Source organism: Phaseolus vulgaris, chromosome 3, assembly GCF_051622355.1.
Source record: "Phaseolus vulgaris cultivar YP4 chromosome 3, ASM5162235v1, whole genome shotgun sequence".
Classification (NCBI taxonomy): domain Eukaryota; kingdom Viridiplantae; phylum Streptophyta; class Magnoliopsida; order Fabales; family Fabaceae; genus Phaseolus; species Phaseolus vulgaris.
Window position 1 is genome coordinate 52,422,177 of NC_143500.1, and position 19,140 is coordinate 52,441,316.

A 19,140-nucleotide genomic window follows, 5' to 3' on the forward strand; every position below is an offset into this window, starting at 1 on the left:
CCAAACTGAGAGATAAAAGCTCTAACTCAATTTCACGATTCGTGCTCAATATATTAAGATTTATGAATTTCAAAGAAAACGGTTGTATTGTTTTGTTTTCTTGAAGTATAACAAATTTGGATTCAATTGATTACTACAAGATTACTAAAGGAGCAACCATAATATGCATTAACCAAAGCTTTGATACCAATTATTAAAATTTTGAAAAGAAATTTTGAATCATACACAGTATAACATGTTCTCATAAAACAATCAAAGAATTGTCTTAAGGGAATGAGAAGCAACTAAGCTTCAAAATAGTTCATCAAATGCTTCTTTCCATGCTACTTTTGTAATGAGTTTGATGAACTGAGGCTTTGCTTCCCAATGCAGGAGGATGAGAGGGTTTCATTCAGGCTTTGCACCAATAGCAAAGAAATCAATGATGACTTCTAAAGGCATGCCCTTTGTTTCAGGAACTTTCAAGTAGACAAATATCCATGCAGAGATGCACCCAATTACGAACAGTCCAAAGACCCCGCTAATCCCAATGAGTTGGAGCAAGAAGGGAAATGAAGAAGTGACTACTAAGATGCTGATCCAGAAAGTAAGAGAGCAAATAGAAATGCATATTCCACGAACACTTGTTGGGAAGATTTCTGAACACAAGATGTTGGGAATCGCACCCAATCCCATGACGAAGCAGCTTTCGTATATCATCACACTCACTGCAGTCACTATTGCATTCAGGGTAGCACTCATGTTAAATAAGTCCCGGAGTATTAGTACCATGAGAGACACTATAAGAATTGGTATTGTGTATAACAGTATTGACCTGTCATCAGAAAATATACGATGCCATTGTCATAACTTGCTGCATTTTAATACAATGGAACCAATACATTGTCACTTTTTATAAAAAGAAATTGTGAAAAGGCTAAACAATATATATATACCTCCTGCCAGCAACATCCATGAGCCTCATGGAAGTGAAAATACAAGGAAGCATTGCGAATGTTGAAATGATATTTACGAGTAATGAAGCAGATGTTGAACTAATACCGAAATGTGACAGAAGTGCTCCAACACCAGCCTGATCAAGAATCTGGGGAGCATAGTATAGAAATCCATTTATGCCAGCAGCCTGCAACACAAAAGAAAAGAAGCATGTGTAAGTTCAGCTCAAATTAGTATCAATCAATTAGTATTTCAGTCCTTTTTTTGGATAAATTTTTCATTACCTACTTATAGAGAAGAAAATAAAATTACTCAAGCCAATTTACTTAGGTAGAAGTTGTTGTTAACATAGGAAGGAAGTGTAACTTGTTTTCTGATTTATTTCATTAGGGTAAGTGTTTATCAAGAAGTTTTTTTTCCAATAATGAAGGATCTTGTTTTGGTTTACCTGCTGAAGAAGTTGCAGTCCAACTCCAACAACTAATGCACGCCTAACTCCTATATCTGACAAACCACCAAAACCTGTACGTTTGGCAGCATTTTCTGGTTTCATGTTCATATTCTTAGGGCAGAGAACTGAGTGGCTGACAAGTGCAGATGCCTGAAAAGCCTCACTGCTATCTGCATTCAAGTCATAGCCCTCAACAAATGAATCTTGTTGAGACGATACAGCATTAGGATCTGCACGCAGATAAACCCTCTGGAGCCCCTTTTCCCTACTTCCACTCTCGGCTGATTTATAAACCAATTTCCAACCTCCACCAATGTTAGTGTTCTTAGGTACTTGGTTGGCATCATTATTCCCTGTCCCTAATGCATCCTTGAATCCAAAAGCCTTGTCCCTATCCATAGCACTGCTTTGTGATGAAAGTAATGGAGCATGCAAATTGTCAGTGTTATATGCATCTCCCATTAGCATGGCTCTTGAACCACCAGAATCAAGGGGCGGGGGATTGATATCATGGACGCTCCCAAAGAGATTGACTAGAGGGTCTCTGAGAGTTTGAGCCTGAGCAACAATGCTTCCCTGGCGAGGCAAGCCTAAAGTGCTGCGGAATACCATGCTACCTTGTCCACTCACTTGTTGGGCAACCATTGAAACTCCTGCTTGGTTAGGTCCATACAGCTTTATGCAATCTCTCCCTGCTTCCTTGTTGCCCATGAGGTCACCGGCTGGGGTAACTATGTACTCTTCTACAGTCGTGCTTTCACCCGCTGGACTCATTCCCTCAGCCAGCAAGGCCAGTTCTCCTATAGATCAAACCAAACTCCAAATCAGTATCAATATTGTTATGTTGAACCACATGTATGAATATTGGTGTTGAACATGTTTTAAGAGATTAAGATGCAGATGGGACAATATAAAGTAAGATGCAAATAAGCAACCAAATAGCGTGTAGGGAAGTAAATGATGATAATGGAAAGGACGTTAGAGTGATTGAGGAAGATAGGTGGAATCACCTGAAACATCTTCAGTGCCGCGAAGTCTCTGCAGAACTTTCTTAGCCTCAGTGACTCTGCCTTTACTCACAAGCCAAGGAGGAGATTCAGGGAGATAAAAGACAGCTAGAAAAAAGTAAGCAACAGAAGGAATAGACACAACAGCTAGCATTGCTCTCCAACTTGGAGAATCCACCAAGGACAATGAGAAGACCATGATGTAGGCCAGAAACATTCCCCCAGAGCAGGAAAACTGCGGGAGAGTATTGAGAGTGCCTCTGATGTCAGGTGGTGATATCTCTGATATGTAGAGAGGAGTGAGTGTTATGGCCAGTGCAAGGGCTATTCCATTCAATAGTCTCGAAAACAGAATCACAGTAACATTTGGAGCCCATAGCATCACCAATCCGCTCAAGAAAAACATGGTCGATGCTACTATCAGCATAGGACGCCTTCCAAGCATGTCACAAACTGTCCCAGAGAATATTGTAACAACAGTACCAGTGAGAAATGATGTCGACATGATTAGTCCCTCTAATGTGGGGTCAGTCTCCAGCTTGAACTCTTTTTTTATGTAGCTCATTCCCCCTGCATGCATGCACGTTTCTTTGTTGAATTTCACAAATGTCAATGCTTATAACACATATAACACAAAGACACAGACACATATAACAACACAGATACAGACATTGGTATAACAACACATATACATAGATATGTATAATAACGAAAATGTAAGACATTGGACACAGATTGGTTAGGTCACGTGAATTGGAATATTTGTTTCATGTGTAAACTTTTTAAGACTATTATTCGATTAGAAATTATCTTATATATAATTTCTAAAAATACTAACAGAATGTGTGATGATTGAATAACAAAATGAAAATAGACAAGAAAATCTTTGATAAAATAGGAGTATATATAATATACACCTGCAATGGTTGAACTATCCCATCCAACCAGAACATTCCCAACTGTAGCAGCAATGGCAACAATCACAACCTCCCTCATTGTTTTTTGTTGGCTGATGGAACGTAATTAACAAAATACTCCAAATCCAGAACACAATGTGGGTGACATGTGTGTATAATATTCAGATAAAAACCTTGGACTGTTATTCTTCAGAGATCTGTATCTGCAATGAAAAAAGTTATGATCCAGATAGTAGAGCTTTGGCAACAATACCAAACTTCGAACATGCTCTAAAGTGTGCACATTTTAGTTTTAGTTAATTTGTTTCATACGTGTACGGTTTTCATTAATGTGTCCAAATTTTTTAAGGTGACCTCAAGCGTGTGCATTATCTACGGTCTGGAAATGACAACCCCAAGTTTCTTGGATGCATGTGTGTTGGGGACAAGTTATTGAAAACGAAACCTCTGCAAATTTTTGTGGGTGAGATGGTCCCATGATCATGTTTTACTATTTTAGAACATCAAGGGGTAGTGATTAGCACTATAATAGGATCAAAACATCGCATGCCCCCATTGATCCATCAAACCTTAATTTTTTTAACCTAATTAATGTAATAGTTCATTTATAATTACTATAGGTGTGTTGTTTAATTAAGCATTGGTTTAAGATATTTAGTTGAATTTTAAATGGATGAGTTAATCACTGTTTGAAGCATGATGGCTGTTTACATTCAGAGTTAACAGTGTTAAATTTTAGGAAATCATCGGTATATATCTTCATCTAATATGTTTAAAAATAAATATATATAATAAAAGTAAGTTTAAAATTAAATAATATAAAAAAATATTAAAATAATAGTATTAAGAGTGGTATTCTAGTTAAAAAAAATTGTAAATTATCGATATATCATATTTATCTATAAAACTTTATCGCTTTAATTTATTTATTTTTTATACACCTTAATTTAAAAATAAGATCATATTATAATTTAATTTTTTTATTGTAAATCTAAAGTATAATTTATATATTTGAGAATATTTTATTTCCTATGAATTTTAATAATAATATGATTTATAAATGCTTTTAAATTATTTAATACGAATTAAATTAAAATTATATTAAAAAGTATTTATCAAGTGTTAATGTGTACAAACTGAATACTGGTTTTTTTATGATGTAAAGCTAAAATACTATTTATTAATAACACTTAACTTATTTTGTTGTACTAAAAGACAGCACTGGTTTATTACAAAATAACAAAAATAATAGTCAACTTAATATGATCTTAAATATGTCATCAACTCAATCGAAATATTAGATTAATAAGTCACCTACGAAACTAACGAATCAATAATTAAATTGTATGAGCCAATATAATATTCAAATACTTTTTAATTATATATTAGGTTGATGATTTTTATTAGACTCACTAATCTAAACTGGATTTTAGATACATCTCCAAATATATCTTCTTACGTATTTAATACCATAATCTACTTGACCTTTTATCTCTTTCAATATATCATCTTTAGTGTCCTTCATTATAATTTTGATTTTATTTCTCAATAGATATTGTCAAACAAATCATAATATAATATTTTGTTAAGAGACACACTTTAATTATGATAAATCTAAAATATAATAAATCTATTAAGAGACACACTTTAAAATATAACAAATCCATTACAGAAAATGGTAGGATTACACGGTTAGAAAAAAACTCATAATTTAATTGTTTTGACTCTTGGTGACATGGTCCTAAGACAAGTTTTAAAGGAGAAGACTACAACGGGGTTATGGACGAACCTTGAATACTTGTATATGATCAAGTTCATGTACCTAAAGCAGACATTATACTTAAGATGAGTAGCAACAAGGTTATTAGTGAACAATTAGACGAATTTAATAAATTGATACTTGATCTTGAGAACATTGATGTTCAAATTGATAATAGAACAAGTGTTGTTGTTAGTGTGTGTTTTCAAAAACGTGTGATCATTTGAATGAGACTTTGTTGTATATGAGAGAAACTCTTTCTCTAAAGGTGGTTCAGGTTGCTTTGAACTTCAAGTGGTTTCCTATTATTATAAAAATTTGTAAATTTTAGATTATATTCACTTTCAAAACATGCGTGTGATTGCAATACACACTATTTTCTTCACTTTGAATCATGAATTAACTTGCATTGTACCTAGTTTACCACCTGTTTGCAATTCATGGTTTCAAAAAAGTTGATAACACAAAATAGAAGAGGGTCTCTTGAAAATTGCAATTCATGGTTATATGTAAGTCATCCACAAAATAGGTTCCAAAAAGTAGAATATGGAAGATAAATTATCAAAGCTAGGCTTAAGACGTGACATATAGGGCTAAAACATAACACTATAGTTTAAGATGAGGTTGGTGCATCACCTTTATATAAAGAACAATACTTTTTAAATTCAACTAAAACTCGTATGATTCACTGTTTGACAAAACACCAAAAGCCCATTTTAATTTAAATAGAAAGAATTAAAAAAGAAAACCAATTTCGAGTAACATATTGCTTTTCAACATCAAATCTGATTTCAATAACTAATTTGAGTTTGGCGCACTCTGATCAGTTTGGTTAGGACAAGACTATATAAAGTACACCATTTCTTTCAATCAAAATTTGGCACAATTGCATTATAACACTTAAACTTAAAATTATCAATTCATTTAGCATGTGTTTGTGTAAAGTAAGCATAAAAAATGACGAAGTCATTATAAAAAATTGAAAAGTTTTCTTTCAATAAGAAGATTTTAAAAAAATGGACAATGTATGTATATGCCATCCTTATCTAAGTTGTAAAAATGATAATGACAATTTTTGCTTTGTTCTGAGAATTGACATGGAACTCAATTGCTTTTGTTTTCTTCCTAGAAACACAAAATAGAAAAGGATCTCTTTTAAGTCATTCATAAAGTAGATTCCAAAAAGTTGATAATTAAAAAAAAATCATAAAGTAAATTCCAAAAAGTTGATAATTAAAAAAAAAAGTGAATTTAGTAAATGGTCTGATGAACTATCTACGTCCGGTGGAGTATCACAACACAAATAATCTTTCATGTGGTCAAATCGAAACATACTAAAAACACGAATACAAAAGACAAGAAATCCTAAAAATGGATATATGCAGTGGTGATTATGAAATATCTTTTGTGATGGTTACTGCGTCACAGGGTGGAAAGAAAACACACAAAAATCAGGTGTCAATATTCTGCCTTAAAATATCCATAGTGTAACTGTTAAATATTACGAGAACATGTTCCATACTTCTTCATTATACATGGAGACCGGCCAAACCACCAAATTTAGGGTAAATATTTGCAGTGCTTTACAAAAAAGCCAACACCAAAATATTTAATCAAAATCGATTAAAATATTATACAATCAAAAGTATATCGCTGTAGTGTTTAGCAAATGAATAAAATGTGTTATCCTAACCCAGTAAAAAGGGAATTAAAACAGACCAATGTAGACAGCTTTTCCATGTAAAATATGTAGTTTACCCCACCCCCAAACTCGGGGAACAGCTTACAATAAAGGGGGAAAATTGAATAATAATTGACGGTTTACAAGATCTATTCGTTAACAACTGACTCCAACCGAGAGTTAGTTGAGATTGCAGCCTTGAAAATAGGCTTGGATGGGAAAATGAAAACAGAATTTGAAGAATTTGAAGGCTGGTATGCTGCTGAGTATCTCACTGAAGTCATAGAAAATTTAGGTAACTGTTGAATGCCTGAGACAAGTGGGACAAGTTTGTAACTGAGAATGTGCTCAGATTTTGGAAGAACATATACAGTGTCATTGTGATATCCGGATAATACAAAACTCTGTGCGTCCCCAAGAGAGTATTTGATTTCTTGCAGTAATTGTGTCTGGTTCGAAATTCTAATATAATACGTAAAGGGATCTCCCACGACGGCATAAGGGGGGCATTCAAAACTAACAATCAATGGAGGTAACTCCACGTTCACATCTGGCAGCTTTTTTTTAGTCACAACCCAAGATAAAGTTGAAGTAGAAGCACACTGCTCTTCAATCCCAAGGTCTCTCCTCCATTTCAGACACAGAGTTCCGAGACTGAGCTTAGAAATGTTCATATTGGAACTGACTGAGAAAACCTTCTTGAACACTTCCCCAGGAACGAGAAGTGGTGGATTTGCAAGCTCCTCGCTTCCATGTTGTATAGAACACGTCCTTTCAGCATCATCCTCTACTTCTATGCACATGGACTTTAACCTTAACGGCAACTCAGTGCAGTTTTTTGCACTAACAATGAGCACATTCTTTTGATTCAAAGGCAGTGATTCTGAATGATTAGACTCTAACGCTTGCTTGTTCTTAGAGAGTAGCAATGGGTCTCGTCTGAATGGCATCAAATAATGATGGTTAAGAACAATAGCATTGTGCCCTTCAATTTGCAAATTCTTGTGAACATGGACTGTCTGTGTATTTAATTCATTACTGTAAGGAGAATAACCCAAAGATACATATAGCATGATTGGTTTAGGTCGGTGCCACTTGATTTCTAATTTGCATGACCACGAATCTCCATTTTTAATGATGGGAACGGAAATTAATCCAAATGATTGCTGTATTTTCTTTATTTTGTCAGAGTCTAAATGAGAATCATCTTCTCCTTCTGGTCCAGATATACCAATCAGCTGAACATGATGACTATCCAAAGCATATGGCTCATTGTCCCTTGGACTAAACAATCCACCCCCCTTCACATCCACAAGGTTGATCTTCAATTCACCTGAGTAGACATCATGTCCTTTAGAAACCAATGTTACGGGTACCAAGAAAACTTCTCCCACCAATGCAGGACTTGAGGCACCGAGATGCAGATCTACTTGTGGGTCTTGTTCTTCAACTTGGGTGGACTTCAGACCAGATAACACAAGAATCGGATCCTTTATTGGAACAGTTTGTACACAATCCTCCAATGTCCAAAGAGGTAAACTATCCAGAGAAGCCGGGCTTTCAGCTCTACAGCAGATTGACAAGTGTGATCCAATTTTTGCAATAACAGATAGGCATTCAAGTTTTCCACTTTGATCTGGAAATCATATAATGAACCCAAATCACATTAAACATAAAATAGCTAAGGTGAAAGCAATACTTCTAATGGTAAAAGATATGTATGTGCCAAGGTGGGAATAAGTGAGGCATAGACCAGCACTATACATACTACTACTCTACTAACTACTGTAGAACCAAGGATAATGTAAATTTGTAATGACAGATCTTATTGAAAGACCCCCTTGATAAATCCATACCAATTTTGAAAGACATACAGCAGCTTTTACAAGATATATAAATGAAAAATCATCCCAGTGTTAGCCAAAGATAGCATCATAAACAACAGAAATTATGGATCACAAGATACCAAGGCAGGGGGTATCAGCTAATATAGAACATTTGAAATGTACTAGCCTAGGTTATTTGCTTATAGAAACAATTGAAGGTGCACTGAACTTGACAGCTAAATAGGAAAATAAACTTCATCAAGAGTATCTGACTTACCAGTTTGGATATCATAAGTCAACCTTAACCATTTGTTTGATTCAAGTGAAAGAGACGTTGCTGTCTCTGTTCGACGATGTTGAATACCATCACTAACTTCTACTGACCGAGACTTTTGGCCATTTGTAATGAAGAAATTGCAATTTGATTGGTTGAATTGGATTTCTAATCCATCAATCTCAACAGTAAGGGGTAAGTGCGAAAGAAGTGATACTGTAATCAAGGTTGATGTCCCAGGCTTGATTGTCTGTTCATGGAAAGCAACTGATGCCAGCATCACCAACCTAAGAGGACTGACAAGATCAACCTCAAGCTGAAGTGATTCATCTCTTGAGATCTTGAGATTACTTTGGTGTTCATTTGTTGCCAATCCTGAAGCTCCACTGACAAGCTCAAAAACCTCATTGTGTACAATTTCTCTTTGCAGTAGATTTGCAGGACCAGCTGGACCAGTGTCTCGCTGGACACCAGTATCAGATGATACTGGCAAAGCAGCCATTTCAAGGGAATACTCCACAAAATCTTTAATAGCACCATTTTTCCTAGAGCATTCTCGCAAGTAACCCAAGACATCCCATAATAAAGTTACCCATCCCTCTTTTCTGTATAGGCTTGCTATAGTATCAAAAACTTGTTTTGCATTACTGAGGTCACCTTCAGCAAAATATTCTCTGGCCATCTGGAACCCACAGAAAGAGCTCATCCTCAGAATTTTAACACTACTGTAGGATTCATATGCTTTTTTAAGAAGAGCTATAATTTCAAGTGAATCTCGGAACCTTTTTCCTTCAGAGACAGCATAGCAGATGTATTCTTCATCACTGAGACTGCAAAATCCAAATGAAAACAATAATTTACAACATGATAGATATCAAAATATGAAATCATTTACCACTCAATTAAGACTTACGGTAGCATATCAACATTATCTCCTTCTTCAAGCAATCGGGCAAATTGACCCATATACACTGAAGGAACAACAGAGTCAACAACACTATCGTTCTCATTGCTAGTTTCTGACATTGAGATTGCAAGCTCCAGTGCTGATCTCTTCTCGCTCAAGTAGTGAGCTGCTAACTGTTTCACAGAGATGAATACAATTACCCAGGGAAGTTTATCAAAGAAACATATGAACCAATTAACATAGCAACTTTCCATGCACAAATACATTAAGATAAATCATTATACATAAACAAATTGCAAGCATGTAAATATGTGAGCAAACAAGTGTTACCAGTAGAGGAAAGAACACTCACAGCACAGTTACAAGTTATGAAGGGCACCAAACTACTGATTTCAAGGTTGATAAGTGTGAATAGAGCCAAATGCAATAACAATTCCCAATATAAATTAAGAAAAGAAAAATGGTGAAAATTGTGGACCAGGGAGGGAAAGAAAAAAAATAGCAATAGAAAAGGTACAGCTCAAAAAAAGATTAATTATAATACATTTTATTAGTTTATCCTTTTTAATAAACATGTATTCAAGTTCTATATTGACAATGAAATTTAGAAGTATCAAAAAGAATATAACAGTAGCACAGTTTCTCCTCCAGCATCCCCAAAATTGGAGGGGAACAACACATAATTATTGAATTATTTTGGAGTATTAGTTATGATATGATCCATCGTTTCCCTTCCCAATATTTTCTGATTTCATGAACACATTTCCTTGCCCTTCCCATATTTTGCACCAAACAAACCCATAATGTTTCACTAGCATTAAGCCTTGAAGCAAGCATAAATGAATTAAATATATGGAATGGAAGCATTAATAGAGACCTAAATCACACTAAGAAACATATCAAAAAGCAAGTCAAGTCATAAAATTATGACATATTTGATTCACCAAAACCACCTGGAATATCTTTTGAATCAGAGAGTAGCTAAAAGTTCAAATTCATGCGAATCAAAGTAGACTCAAGGTAGGCACTAGGCATGCAGAACGAAAGAAGCTGAAGCTAAGATTGACTGTCAGACAATATAATCCCAGAAGCATCAATGATCAAAATTAAATGAGATTAAGCATTCATGGAAACTGATTGTTTGGATAGTCATTTTAGTTGTTAATTCTTAAACAATATAACACCACAATTAAAAAGACTGACAAGGGCATGAGGGTCACACTGAAAGGGGTCTGGGGAGGGTATACATATAAATCTTACCACAACAGAGGAGCTATTTCCTACATTTGAACCCAAACAGAGAAGTTGTTTGAATCCGTGACCTCCAAGTCACAAGCTAGAAACCTACCATTGCGGCAAAGCTAGCACTTAATGAGCATTCAGTACATGTATCAGTCCGTGAGTGAAAGGGTCACCACTACTTAGGATCTCCCCCCTAATCTTAGATAGGTCGTCTGAGGGTTCGCCGTGGTTCATTGCGGTGCTTACACACTAGGCTACCCTTCTCCGAAAGCTCCGCTGGACCACCTACCACTAGTCTTCGGCCGGAGGGGTTTATAAGACCAAAAATCTTCAAATGTGATTTGAACATTTCTAGCTTTTGGAGATGAGTTGGGCCTAGTCTATTTCTAGTATGATGCCAAATTTTATCCAGTCTTAATGTTGGGGTACCTGCAAATGTTCATTCCTACAATTTTCATGTTCATTCCTACAAATTTCATGTTCTAAAAGTCGATCTTGGGCCTGAGAGGCATGTTAATGTCTTACATTGATTAGAACTATGATAGAAGAATGCCTCCTTCAAAGGGTATACAGCAAACAAAAGTGGTAAAGTCATTTCCCTTTGTCAACATACAAGATAGTTAAAGAGAGGTGCTCACTTGGTAGTAATAGGCAGGATAATATTCCCACTCAGACATAGGTTTGGATGAAGTGCTTAGGCCAATAGGTGAAGAGCCTTGAGTTATTTTTGAACTTGTCTCCAACAATTCACCAAATACCAAAAACTGCCTACTCATCCACTCCCAGTGAAGAAATACTCCCTCTGGTGCACCAACAAGCCTTTTATATGCATTCTTGTGCTGGCGAAACCAACCCACTGCTTCAGCAACCTTCCCACTGTGCAGTAACAAGGTTGATATTTTGAAATGTAAGTGTTCAGATATAGTTTTTATCTCAACTAAGCGTTGTACTGCTGGCAACCTTGTTGTCACCCCAACAATCTGTAGTATAATACAAACAGAAAACACATGTTATAAATCTTTGCTTTGTGAATATATATCTACTAAGCACACAAACATGTAAAAGATAGAACACATGCAACTTTATCCAAATATAAGATTTTGAGTCCAAGACAAATTAAAGAAAAAATAAATAGAATTGAATTGAAGCTGTCATGTGTACAACTATAAAGTTAGTTAACACCAAAGAACTTGCAGGATGTTAAACATTGCTACTAACAAGGCTCTGATTTATGAGAGCAAAATATTAGGGACAGTGATAAGCTTTCTTTTATTAGTTCAACCAATAGACGTAAGGAAGGCGTACAGCGCTAATAATAGTATTTTCAATCTAGGGCATATATCATGATCCATAAATGGTGAAACAAAATTAAATAAAAACACATTAAAACAACTCTACGCACCTCTCGCAGCGTATGATAGGCCTCCTCATAAAATTTCAATGCTTCTGTCCAGTCACTCCGGAATTCTGCATATACAGCAACCTAGCAATTCATGGCATCTAGATAAATAATGCACAATTTTTATTTTGATAGAAACACACTATACAAACTTACACAGTTCCCATACAGTAAATGGCACAAGAAAGTCAAAGAAAAGATAATGCAATTCTAGCTTCCATTTCTACCTTCTCTTTTTCATAAAAGCCGTTATATTCAATGTTCAAATTGATATTACAGTCACAACTTCATCCCAATCTTCCATATTGCAGAAAATTGCAGACAAATGTGGGCACAATTGCGGTTATATTGTGATGCAATCACACAAACCTCTAGACATTGACCATGCGGTGGCAGACCATTGTTTAAAACCTTGGTTACTTTAAAAACCGGAAAAAAAAAAGGAGAACAGGAAAAAAAATTATTCTTACTTTGAAGCAGTAGCGAACAATCAACTCAACCGAGTTAACATTCTTCTTCTCTATCCGCTGCTTAATCCTTCTCCCTTCTTCTCTATAATACGCGAGGGCCAATTCGGTAAACGTACTCGCCAGCCTGCACCCAAAAACGACAGCGTCAAAAGAGAAAATCGACACAATTCCCCGAAAAATGTTAAGCCAGAGCATTCCACGTACCTTTGAAGAGAGACTTTGAGATTGGCAGTGTCGTTAGGGTCCAAAACGATGACATATTTAGCATCTACCTCCGCTCGCTTCCGCAAGGCAATCATTCTATCTTCGCTGATCTCATCCGCATTGTTGTTCACCACGACAACCACCGCGAACTTGATGTTCCTCCCTCGAATCACAGCCCTGAAAGGGAACAACAGAAGATAAAGCGATTATTTATGAACGAATAAAGAAAGTGGATGTGAGAGAGAGAGAGAGAGAAGAGAGAGTACTTGATGGAATCGAGATCGGAGCAGAGTTGGAGCCACTGAGCGGGGTCACCGGTGAGGTGGTGGGAGGGGAAGAGAGCGCCGAGGAGAGAGGGGAATTTGGTGCGGTGTTTGAGGAGCCAATCGCGTTTGAAGATGCCGGGAACGATGGGCGAGGGTGACGTGGCAGTCGGATCCGGGTCCGTTTTGCTGTTGAAGAGATGGATGATTTTGGAGACGTCGGGGAGGGCGAGGGTGTTGATGGGAGGCTGCGCCGTCAAGAAGTGGGTGGAGATGAGAGTGTGGAGCTCCGGGCACCCCACCAACGACGCCAGCGTCACCGGCGGAGTGCGCAACTCTTCCGGGTACTCTTCCATCGGATCGGATCCACTTCAAGAGCTGCTGCGTCTGTTACTGTTTACTTCCGAATTTGCGAGTTTCACTGCTCTTGATGCTGTTATCAAATCACCCAAGACCAACAAAGGAACAACGATTTCTCAAAAAGGCTAAAAAAAAATTTAATAAAATTATTTTTTATTTTTTTACACATGAAATTTTATTTAGAAATAGATTTTTATTTTTATTTTTGTAATACCTTCTTAACCATTGTTAAACAAAATCATTTTCAACTTGTTGGAAATCCCACATCGACTAGAGATTAGAGTCTTTCATAATATATAAGTGGGTGCAAACCTCACTTTATTAAGCTGATTTTATGAAATTGAGTTAGGCTTAAACCATTAGAAATACACCTAAAAGAAAGAGTGGCTTCAATAATATCTTTCCATATTAAAATAGACATAGATTTTCTATATTTTATAAATTAATATATATATTCCTCTATTGTTTTTAAGAAGCTAAACAAGTTATACATAAAACCAAAAACTATCAAACTAAAAGTCAGACAAATATAAGTTTATTACCTCTAAATAAAAACATATTTTAATATCATGACACATACTTTACTTTTGAATATAATTTACTATCATCAAAATATATGTATTGGAAAATAACGAGAATAAAAGTCTCGAAAACAAAATTGAGTTCTCAAATACCTTTATATTTTAATCATCTAATAAATATATAGATTAAAATATTAGAGTAACTTTATAACAGATTTTTCATTATTATAATGAATTATAACAATGTCGAAGAACATTGGTGGCTTCCTCTTAGAGATTCTTAATAGATTATAAGTTCCAAACTTAAAAGGATAAAGATATTTTTAAATATATGTTATCATCTCATAAGTTAAGTTTTTATCAGTATCAAACAAAACTTGAAGACACTCTAACTCAATTTATGCATATTCTAGTTTTCCAAACATATGAAAGTCTTTATAAAACTTTGAAGACACAATTTGGTTAACTGACCAAGCAATTGGTAGAATATCAAAGAGAAACATTCTTAGTAAACACATAACATTGGAGAAATCTCATAAGTTCATGCAAAGTTATTGTCATAAGTATTTAAGAAGGTGAATTGGTTTTGCAAAAATTTGTTGAAAAAAATAATTCTTCTTATATTTTTTAAAACAAACCTTATTAAAATATAATGCAATTAAATCCGGAATCGAAATTGACAAAGATCACCCTATATATTTATAAATAACAAGTATAACGTGTAAAGACTAAGAAAGATAAAGAAAGATTACACAAAAATTTATATTGGTGGATCAAATTAATCCTACATACAATTTTAATTGTTCAACCTTAGAATAATTAAATTCTACCATCTTTTTATGAGTTTTTCCGAGCACCTACACATTTGAATCACATACAATAAGAAGGCAACAAATCAACTCCTAGACGTACTCAATAACATATAGTTCAAAACTTGGGTCACACTAAGGATACAACACAACTCCTGAAATTCATTTAAAAGGACAACAATTCAAACTTTGAAAACTCAAGAGGATACTAACGAGATAAACCCACGAATTCATAAACTAATAGAATGAAAAGGTAATACCAAAGTTGCAACTGAAGTATTCTCAAGTGATTACATAATTCTAAAATATAGCCCTAAAAAACCCTTGAGAAAGAAAAGTGATGAATGAGTTATTGAAAATATTCTTATTGCATTATTCAAATAACTTGAAAAACCCTCAGATATATCACTCTAATAAACGAAAATCATGAATGTAAAATATATTCAAAAGTCCGCTGAAGTATTAGTGAAAGGTTGTGTTTATAGAGTTTTCGAAACTTATTTTAAAACTAATTTTTGATTTAGATGATCGATTATGTTAAGCTTATGGTAATTGATTGTTTAAAGAGAAAATGTGTTCTAGTGAAATATCGATCGTTATTGTGCCACATTTTTTTGTCCAACCTCTAAAATTACATATATCCCGTGTTTAACAATAAAATTTTGTCTTTTATCTCACCACATCCATTTATTGCCTTCAAAAATAATGGTACACTCTCAATTAAGTGAAATGATAGTCCTAAAGAATAAAATAACTCTCCCAATCTCACAATAAAAAAATTCTCCCAATCTTCAATATTGAAATAAGCTTGCAAATAACCTTTGAGTTTTGTGCTAACAACATTGTGTGTTGATTTCTTTTATCTGATACAGGTGGTAGAGGGACTTTTTTTCTTTAAATTTTATATTTTCAATGTTTTTTCATTGTCTAATTTTTCAAACTCAACAAGTCTTGATAGGGTCATGTTTGGACAAATTCTAACTCCTCCCCCATGATTTTTAATAAATGAGCTTTTACTCGACTGTAAGATCCATTGAATGAATAATCACACAAACTATGTTTGATAATGTTATTTTTACCACTAGGAGTTTTTCTTAACTTTGAAATATATTGCCAATTAGATTTTGTTTCATCTTCTGGTAACTTTATTAAGTATATTTTGTTGAACAAGATGCTTTGATGTCTTCAAATCCAAAAGGAAAGCTTGAAGACCTTGTTGTTGAGTGTGTGTTGTCTAGTTGTTTGAAACTTGTTAATTCACTCCTTAAGATGATCCAAGTTCATTTGAATCTTTAACCTTTTGAAAAGATGTGTTTTCTAAAAAGCTGTCAAAATTTCAACAGGTTGCTTTACCTTTTGAAAAACTTGGTTGACTTTGCTGTCAAACCAAAACAATCGATTGTTTCGACAAAACAACTGATTGTTTTCCTGCAAACCTTAACAGAATTCTGTTAAGCGGTTTTAATATGTTTTAAATGATCCTAACTAACTTGACTCCTTTATTAAATGTTTTTTACCACTTGGTTGGTCTATATAAAGGTGGTTTTACGCTCCTAATCTTGGAGTAACAGAAAGAGTTTATCAAAACAGTTTTTCCAAGATTTGAAAGAGCTTTGGATCATTCTTAAATGTGTGGAATAGGATTGGGTTGTAATTCTAAACTTTAAGCTTTGTAATACCCAGGTGTATTTTATTCCCTTTTTCCTTGATTACTGTATTTCTGTAGTTGTGTTGCCAAGGAGTGTTGTGTGTTCTTGAGGGGTTCAAGATCAACACTCTTGGTGTGGTTTGCCAAAGGTAGTGTGTTTCTTGAGGGGTTCAAGGTCACTACTTTGGTGTGTGGTGTTTGTAATCTGGTTTTGATTGCATAGTGGAATACCCAGTGGTTTCTGGAGACTGGATGTAGCTCTTGGTGTAAAAGTGAACCAGTATAAATTGTTTGCGTGTTTATCTCTTACCTTATCTCTTTAAATTCTGTTTTTAAGTTGTTTTTATAAACTGCTGATAAAAACAACCGATTGTTTCGACAAAACAACCGATTGTTTTTATGATATCATCTTAAAACAGTTTTGGGTATTTGTTTCCTTGATTCTTTTCTCTGTAATTCAGCATTGATTTTCATTATACCTTCAAAGTTTGTGAAAATCCCTCTTAAACAATTCACCCTCCCTCTCGTTTAAGGTCATATATTCTAACATATTCATCTTAATTTTCTATTAAAAAAAACAAATATAAAAGATTTACTTAAATATAAAATATAAAATAAAAATAATTCATCTAATAGAAACTAATTTATGAATATAAAAATAAAAAACATGTAACAAATTAAAAATAATAATTAATTATTATACTATTTAAGATTATTTTATATTTTAATTTCAATACGATTATTGTGAAAATATTGTCATTAATATTAAATTTTGTTCTTAAGAAAAAAATTTAGTTTATCTTTTTCTAATATTAATTTCTAATAAGACTTTAATTTACCATTTAAAAATACATTCAAATTGTAAAAAAATATAATTTTATATTTGTAATTCAAAAGTAAAATAAAATGAAAATATAGTATTCACTGAATAAAGAAAACATAAACTATAACATAATTATATAATTACATAAAATCACATTTTAATTTTAATTTAAAAAATATAAATTAATTAAAAAAAAATCTTTTGTCACAATGTAATTAACTTGAAAACAATATAAATTCAAATAAAAATATAATTTCTAACCTTCAATGTTTTCAAAATGTCAATTGTTTGATACTGATGAGTTCAAATTAAAAATAATAAAGAGTTCAAATTGACAGTTTCAAAATTATCTTGGTGAAGCAAAACTGATTTAATAAGTTTATGGTTTGGTAATTTCAAAGTGTCCATATATTTAACTAATCTACTAATAATCTGACACTATCAAACTTAATATGAAGCACTCTTTGATTTAATAAGTTTATGATTTGTCAGTTTCAAAAATGACCCTAGATTTAACAAGCCTACTAATAATTTGACACTTTCAGAATTACTCTAAAGTCTCTTGATTTAATAAGTATATGGTTTTACAAAATCGCTCATAGATTTAAGAAGTCTACTAATGATTTGACAATTTCAATATTAATGTGAAGGATTTAACAAGTCTATGGTTTGGTAGTTTAAAACACGCCCATAGGTTTAATAAGAACAAGTCTACTAATTGTTTAGCAATTTCTAAATTACCAATCACCCTTTAATTTAATTTCAAAAATTACCATTAATAACCCATTAATTTAATTCTGGCATTATATTAAAGAGACCTTGTTTTTTTTTTATAAAGTTTTTGTGTTCGGCATCACTATGCAACTTGACATCTCAGCAAGAGACCTTGTTGTTTCTCCATCTTTTTCTTCTTTCTTTTGTCTTTTTTTTTCTTTGTTTTTTAGCAATTTCTAAATTACCAATCACCCTTTAATTTAATTTCAAAAATTACCATTAATAACCCATTAATTTAATTCTGGCATTATATTAAAGAGACCTTGTTTTTTTTTTTTATAAAGTTTTCGTGTTCGGCATCACTATACAACTTGACATCTCAGCAAGAGACCTTGTTGTTTCTCCATCTTTTTCTTCTTTCTTTTGTCTTTTTTTTTTCTTTGTTTGTTGCAACTCAACACAAGAGAGTTGCAAAATCTCATCTCATCTTTTTTTTCCTTTTCTTTCTTTATTATGTAACTTTTGTGTGATTTTTCTTTTTTTCTTCTCTCTCGTAATTTATAAAGTGTATACGTATCTCATTTTCTTCCAAAAACTCATATGATAACATCATTTAAATCATGATTAAATAGTGAATATATTATTTATTTCTTGTTTTTTTTAATTAAAATGATTTTGGGGAAATTTGTTTGATAGAGTCGTGTTTGGACAAATTCTAACTCCTCCCCCATAATTTTTAATTAATGAGCTCTTACTCAAGTGTAAATTTCATATTAAATAAAATATCACACAAAAAATATTTGATCATATTATTTGCATCACATGAAATTTTTCTTAACTTTGAAATATATCGCCACGAAGATTTTTGTTTCATCTTCTTGTTCGGTAGCTTCATTATGTATATTCGTCTTAATTTCCTATTAAAAAAT

General features: G+C 33.5%; 2 protein-coding genes across 4 annotated transcripts; both read right to left on the reverse strand.

Annotated features, from left to right (window-relative positions):
• Window positions 1-23: 23 nt before the first annotated feature.
• LOC137805989 (monosaccharide-sensing protein 2) lies at window positions 24-3,533 on the reverse strand. The gene is made up of 5 exons (XM_068605864.2): window positions 3,312-3,533; window positions 2,398-2,964; window positions 1,385-2,187; window positions 936-1,123; window positions 24-814 (listed from the first exon to the last, which is right to left on the reverse strand). The coding sequence occupies exons 1-5, from the start codon at window positions 3,388-3,390 to the stop codon at window positions 388-390; spliced, it is 2,064 nt and encodes a 687-aa protein (XP_068461965.2). The 5' UTR covers window positions 3,391-3,533; the 3' UTR covers window positions 24-387.
• A 3,143-nt stretch (window positions 3,534-6,676) lies between these two features.
• LOC137808542 (trafficking protein particle complex subunit-like protein) lies at window positions 6,677-13,806 on the reverse strand. 3 transcript variants are annotated; one of them, XM_090299814.1, is made up of 9 exons: window positions 13,340-13,786; window positions 13,074-13,250; window positions 12,870-12,993; window positions 12,403-12,467; window positions 11,639-11,980; window positions 9,765-9,931; window positions 9,634-9,681; window positions 8,855-9,533; window positions 6,677-8,387 (listed from the first exon to the last, which is right to left on the reverse strand). In XM_090299814.1, exons 8-9 carry the CDS (start codon window positions 9,531-9,533, stop codon window positions 6,901-6,903), a joined length of 2,166 nt encoding a protein of 721 aa, XP_090155940.1. In that variant the 5' UTR covers window positions 9,634-9,681; window positions 9,765-9,931; window positions 11,639-11,980; window positions 12,403-12,467; window positions 12,870-12,993; window positions 13,074-13,250; window positions 13,340-13,786; the 3' UTR covers window positions 6,677-6,900. The 3 variants fall into 3 exon arrangements, with proteins under 3 accessions (XP_090155940.1, XP_068465809.2, XP_090155939.1); XM_068609708.2 differs by having other exon boundaries at window positions 8,855-9,681; window positions 12,403-12,483; window positions 13,340-13,806; XM_090299813.1 differs by having other exon boundaries at window positions 8,855-9,681; window positions 13,340-13,787.
• Window positions 13,807-19,140: the final 5,334 nt, after the last annotated feature.

Excerpts from the sequence above, each read along its gene's own strand:
- LOC137808542 (XM_068609708.2), bottom strand. The coding sequence starts at position 13,692 with ATGGAAGAGTACCCGGAAGAGTTGCGCACTCCGCCGGTGACGCTGGCG. Across the intron at positions 12,994-13,073 it reads CTCAAAGTCTCTCTTCAAAG|GCTGGCGAGTACGTTTACCG; the intron begins GTACGTGGAATG and ends TTTTGGGTGCAG. Across the intron at positions 9,682-9,764 it reads GATAATGTTGATATGCTACC|TCTCAGTGATGAAGAATACA; the intron begins GTAAGTCTTAAT and ends TGGATTTTGCAG.
- LOC137805989 (XM_068605864.2), bottom strand. The coding sequence starts at position 3,390 with ATGAGGGAGGTTGTGATTGTTGCCATTGCTGCTACAGTTGGGAATGTT. Across the intron at positions 2,965-3,311 it reads GGATAGTTCAACCATTGCAG|GGGGAATGAGCTACATAAAA; the intron begins GTGTATATTATA and ends GCATGCATGCAG. Across the intron at positions 1,124-1,384 it reads GACTGCAACTTCTTCAGCAG|GCTGCTGGCATAAATGGATT; the intron begins GTAAACCAAAAC and ends TTTGTGTTGCAG.